The following is a 4,905-nucleotide window of genomic DNA, read 5'->3' on the forward strand; positions in this document are numbered from 1 at the left end:
ATATAATAAAAGTTCTTCTTAATATGTCCGTTTTTCCCCACCTCCCCTACTTGTAAAAACATAAAACTTGATAGCGTGTGTGAGTTATTGTTACCTGAACAAAACCCCAACAGAATGCAAACGATACTAAAGTGCTGTCGCCGGCCACTGAGATACTATGCGCACGTAATCACTGCGGTGTCGCCGGCAGTCAGGCGCTAGTTTTCGTGCGTAACCACTGCGGTGTTGCCGGACGCCAAAGTGTTAATATAGGGCCTGATCATGAACATCACTGTCACAAACGCTTTCACGTCACTTACACTTCACTTAATCTTTTTGTGTCTATCATCATTGTCACGGACAGTAGCGTGTAAAAATAAACTCCGTGAAGTGAAAGAGTTCATTCCCATTTATAACAGACATGTCGGTTGCATAATATCGGGCGTTTGAACGTTATGTCGGTAGCATAATTTCGGACGTATGAACTTTGTGTAGGTAAAATTAATAAGTGTATGAGATAATATTCCATTCAATTGAACGTATGTTTTAGAACGACAAGTTTGCGATTATATCTCGATGATTCGGTATTTTAATGCCAGCTATTCGGACTCATTCCATGAATCATTTGCTTGGTGCGTTAGTTTGCTGAATCAAACGCTGGTTCAAAGATGAAGAGGAATACTTGGTTGCTCTTGAATGATGTAGTTGTTGAACATATGGGAATGCAATTTTATTTCCTCTTTCTATAAATTACTCTAGAGATAAAGCATGACTATCATGAGTTTAATAATCGATATCTCGCATACTTTTGTACTCAGCTTTGTCTTACTCGTTTGAATAGTGAGAAGTATTTAGTATAGGTCAATGTTAAAATGATTTTTTAACAACCGTTTCTACAATTTTGAGGAATAATAATAACTTCTATATTTCAGAATAAACCCGAATTTATCCATCTCATGATCAGTATAATCTGAGTTACTACCATATGGGATTCTGAAGTTTAATCCTCTTATCCTTCCCATTCTCGTGTAATTTGATATACAGGACATGAGGTTTGATATAATTATTTGAACAGAAACTGGTCAGTACCGTCGGTCAGAAGCATAATTTTCAAATTTAACACCTGATGAGTTTTTCTGCCAAACGCAGAAAATGATTCAGATTTTCTTTAGACGGATATCAAAATTATGGAAAAAGAACTAGAGAATAATTTAAAAATAATTACTTTAAAAACTTTGCTATGATAGATTCATTTTTTCCTTATTCGAAACTTAAATATTCTTTCATCCAAAGTATGTCTTGAAAACAATATATGAAAATATCTATTACGTAAAAACAAAAAGATCAGTGACCTTATTCGATGTAACTATCGTCCTGATTCGGGTATTTTCCACCAAATGCGAATGTTTGAATTACAAAAATCAGCTCTGCAATGTTGGAAAACATTACAGTTATTATTTTATATTCAAAATATCAGCAAATCAATATTATGCACAATCAACCATAATGATTGTCAGTGGCCAATGGCCTCCATTGCCATTTTATGGGGTTGCAACTCTCTGTTAGTCTAATCAAACTGCCAAGTTTTGTGGCAATTTTTGCTTATCATTGCTATCTTCAAAGCGAAATAAATGTGTAATATTCCTTTGCACAATTCCCCCCTTTTAAAGACAAAATTTTCCACTAGGAAGGAATTCCCCCCGGTTGAAAATCATTGTTCTAGTCGAAAAATTGAAGGAAAGTCAGGTACCTGTTCAGCTGCTTGCAACAACTCAGGTAGCATTAGGGTAAGTGGGGGTTATTTGGACACCCCCTTCATCTCGAAAAGTACCACTCAACTTGCACTTTGTATGATGTGATCTCTTTTTATTGTTGAACCGTATGTACCTAACGTAAAAACCCTGGTAAAATTTGACCAGTGGAGGGAAACGGTAGCATGAACAAATCAAGCACTTTGATTGTAAGCATTTTTTTTCGATTGTGATTTTAATGTTTTTTTCCGCTGATTAAAAAAACTTTTTGTGCATTGTGCAGTAAATTTAAGTTTAACAACAATAAATGAAATAAATTGCATTTATGTTTTTGCATGCTGTGTGGGATGATATAGACACGATTCTGCGGGGTGAATTGGCCATACAGGTTTGAGACTTTTCTTTGGTCTAATTGATTCCAGATGCCGCGGAATGACAAAAAAGGATGGACAGACACCGTTGGAAGAAGAAGGATCATGAAAGAGAGAACCCAGACCATCAAGGACGTATTTTCTTTGTACAAAGCATCGAAATTGCTTAAAAATTTTCGAACAACAGTGAAAAGATTAATGCAGGATTCGTCAGTCGCCTTCGTGGAATCAGATTAAACCGTTTTTCACTTCAGCAGGAACTGGAGATGGTCAATCATTATCTCGACCTGCAAAATCAGCTATATGGTTTGACATCACATGATATTTAGGAAATGGCATTTGAATTGGCTGAAAAAAATAAGTTTACTCATCCGTTCAATCTTAAAACTCGTTTAGCCGGAAGAGATTGATTTGGCGGATTCGTGAAGCGTCAGAAATGTCACAATCAACAATCATTGTCACCGAATATCTAGGGTATGCTACACTCTGTTCAACTTCTATAAGACCACCCTGTTTCTATTCCGTTGCAACACAAACAGTTAGAATTCCAACTAGATACATTCATACATTGTTGAATGCTTAGAATAAAGTATATTTAACGTCAATTTCGTTCAAAAGAGTCGTTTGTTCATTTATTGTGCTTAAATATGATAACTTCAGCTGTCCAGTTTCTATAAGACCATTTCAAAATTCGTAAGTATTATCAATGAAAATTTAAAACGATCGGCTGATTTACATGTCAATAATTGACAACCTTGCCATTTCGGTTAATAACCTTGAAAATTCCTGTTGGAACACTATTTACCAAATTCTGCTGAACGGATTTCTCGATATTTTTCCATGTGTCGAAAATTGCGACCTTGAGCTCTTCAATCGTGGTTTACCGTTTTCCCCTAGATTCTGCGTACGAGGATTCCCCTAAGATTTTCAAATCTGGATAGTGAGCCGGCCAGCCCCAAAAATTAAGTTTTTGGACCTCAATCCATTCTTCGTTAAATCATACCATGTCCCACTGTCGGTTCATGTGAGCTTTGGCAAAACTCAAACATCTTCCAATGTGAGATGGTGTAAGATGAGAAGCTTCAACCTTTTGAACCCTCTTTATGTGAGGATGTTTTAATCAAAACTTGACGAATTATCATCCGAAAAACATTTAAATTCAAATATTGCTAAACGATTTTGAGGTATTCCAAGCTGTCTATTTCCCGTTTATTCTGGTCAGAGAGCTTCGATTTACGTGAAGCTCCCTCCTGAGCACTACTTGATGGGATCGTCCAATCCGTCGAGCAATTTCTCTTATACCAACATTTTCTTGGTGAAATGCATCAATTTGCCTTTCTTCTCTCTCTGTGAGCACTTTTCCCTTCGGCATTTTCTAGATTTATTGATCAAAACAACTAAAACAACGGAATATGTAACTGGTCTTATAGAAACTTGACACTTGAAAAATACAAAAAAACATTCGTTTACGCTCTGCACTTGCACACACACACACACACACACACAAATGAAAATCATGCAATGTATGGTAGTCATCAATAAATACCTACACACTAGAATATAAATTAAAGCATTGTTTGTTTACAATGACACAAAGCAGCAAGATCATACTCTGGTCTTATAGAAGTTGGACAGAGTGTACATGTTGGGTAACGCCATCCTTTTGTACCATAGAATTTTGTTACTGAAAAAGGAATTGCATGATCTCAATGCAATTTTTCTGGTCTGGCTTCTGGCCAAGATACCTGGTATCGATCCCAGAACACTGTTATGATTGAAATTTTATCCTGAATTGCAAAATAAATTCATTTCAACAGCTGCTCTACACGGAATAAATTAAAACCTCAGATTTATTGGGATAAAGATTGTCATTCTGGCGAGAGCGTAATGTCTGTCTTCAACTAATTACCGGTTCATTTGGGTCGAAATGCAAATTTTTCCCTCATTTCACTTTCCATCACCATCACCACCCAACCGGAGTACTTTTGCAAATGGTGCTGCCATGTATGGTAAAAATAAAAACCATTCTACGGGGAATGACAACAAAACATAGCTATCTCCAATTACACACAGGGCACTCGATGGGCAAGGTCCAGTCAGTCAATACTTGTTGGACTTCTGTCGGTGGAAATTTAAATCCATACTTTCCTCGCGAGTGCTGCTCCATTCTGGACGCGGCATGTCATATTTATGCCACACACTACATGTACGCTACCCCCACTGACTGGGGTGGCAGCGGGTTCGGACACACGGACACACCGTAAGACACACTTTCGTCGAGAAATATCCAGAGCAGTTCTGGCGAGCCTGCCGCCTGTCAGCGAAAAAAAGGGAGCTAATTAAATTAAGACCCGTTGTGTGGCACCACGGCGCACACTTTCGGTCCAATTGGTAACTTATTTGACGACTATTGCATTGAATCCCGCTTATTAGTTCGCCGAGTGTCGTAGCCAATGGTTCGGTTCAGTCCAGATCTTCTACGGGTTCCCGGGTTCGTCTGGTGTTACTAGTTCTGAAACGGTCGTTTTATATCACTGTGTGGATTTTTGATGGTTTTACCTGGGAAATACTGAAATCAGTGCTCGTGAATTTTGGATTTCCATAAATTGTGATTCTGAGTGGATAACAATTGCAATTGCTCGGGAAAAAGTTCAGTAGCCAACCGACCCATCGGAGTGAGCAGAAAGCTGGTGGTGTTCAAAATGCCTCGGGTTTGTAGAGAAATGTCCATTACAAGATTGGTGAAACCCGTGAGTAGCCTCAAGGATTTATTTCGGATGAGTACAAATAACTTTTTTACGCAT

At 37.9% G+C, this 4,905-nt stretch overlaps 1 protein-coding gene across 1 annotated transcript in view; it reads left to right on the forward strand.

Annotated features, from left to right (window-relative positions):
- Nucleotides 1-4,513: 4,513 nt before the first annotated feature.
- Nucleotides 4,514-4,905, forward strand: part of LOC129763595 (chaoptin) — a 182,405-nt gene continuing 182,013 nt past the window's right edge. Inside the window, exon 1 of the mRNA XM_055762839.1 lies at nt 4,514-4,812. Within this exon, the coding sequence (XP_055618814.1) occupies nt 4,804-4,812 (9 nt within the window). The 5' untranslated portion in view covers nt 4,514-4,803. The remainder of the gene's footprint in view (nt 4,813-4,905) is intronic.

Source organism: Toxorhynchites rutilus, chromosome 1 (assembly GCF_029784135.1).
Source record: "Toxorhynchites rutilus septentrionalis strain SRP chromosome 1, ASM2978413v1, whole genome shotgun sequence".
In the NCBI taxonomy this organism is placed as follows: Eukaryota; Metazoa; Arthropoda; class Insecta; order Diptera; family Culicidae; genus Toxorhynchites; species Toxorhynchites rutilus.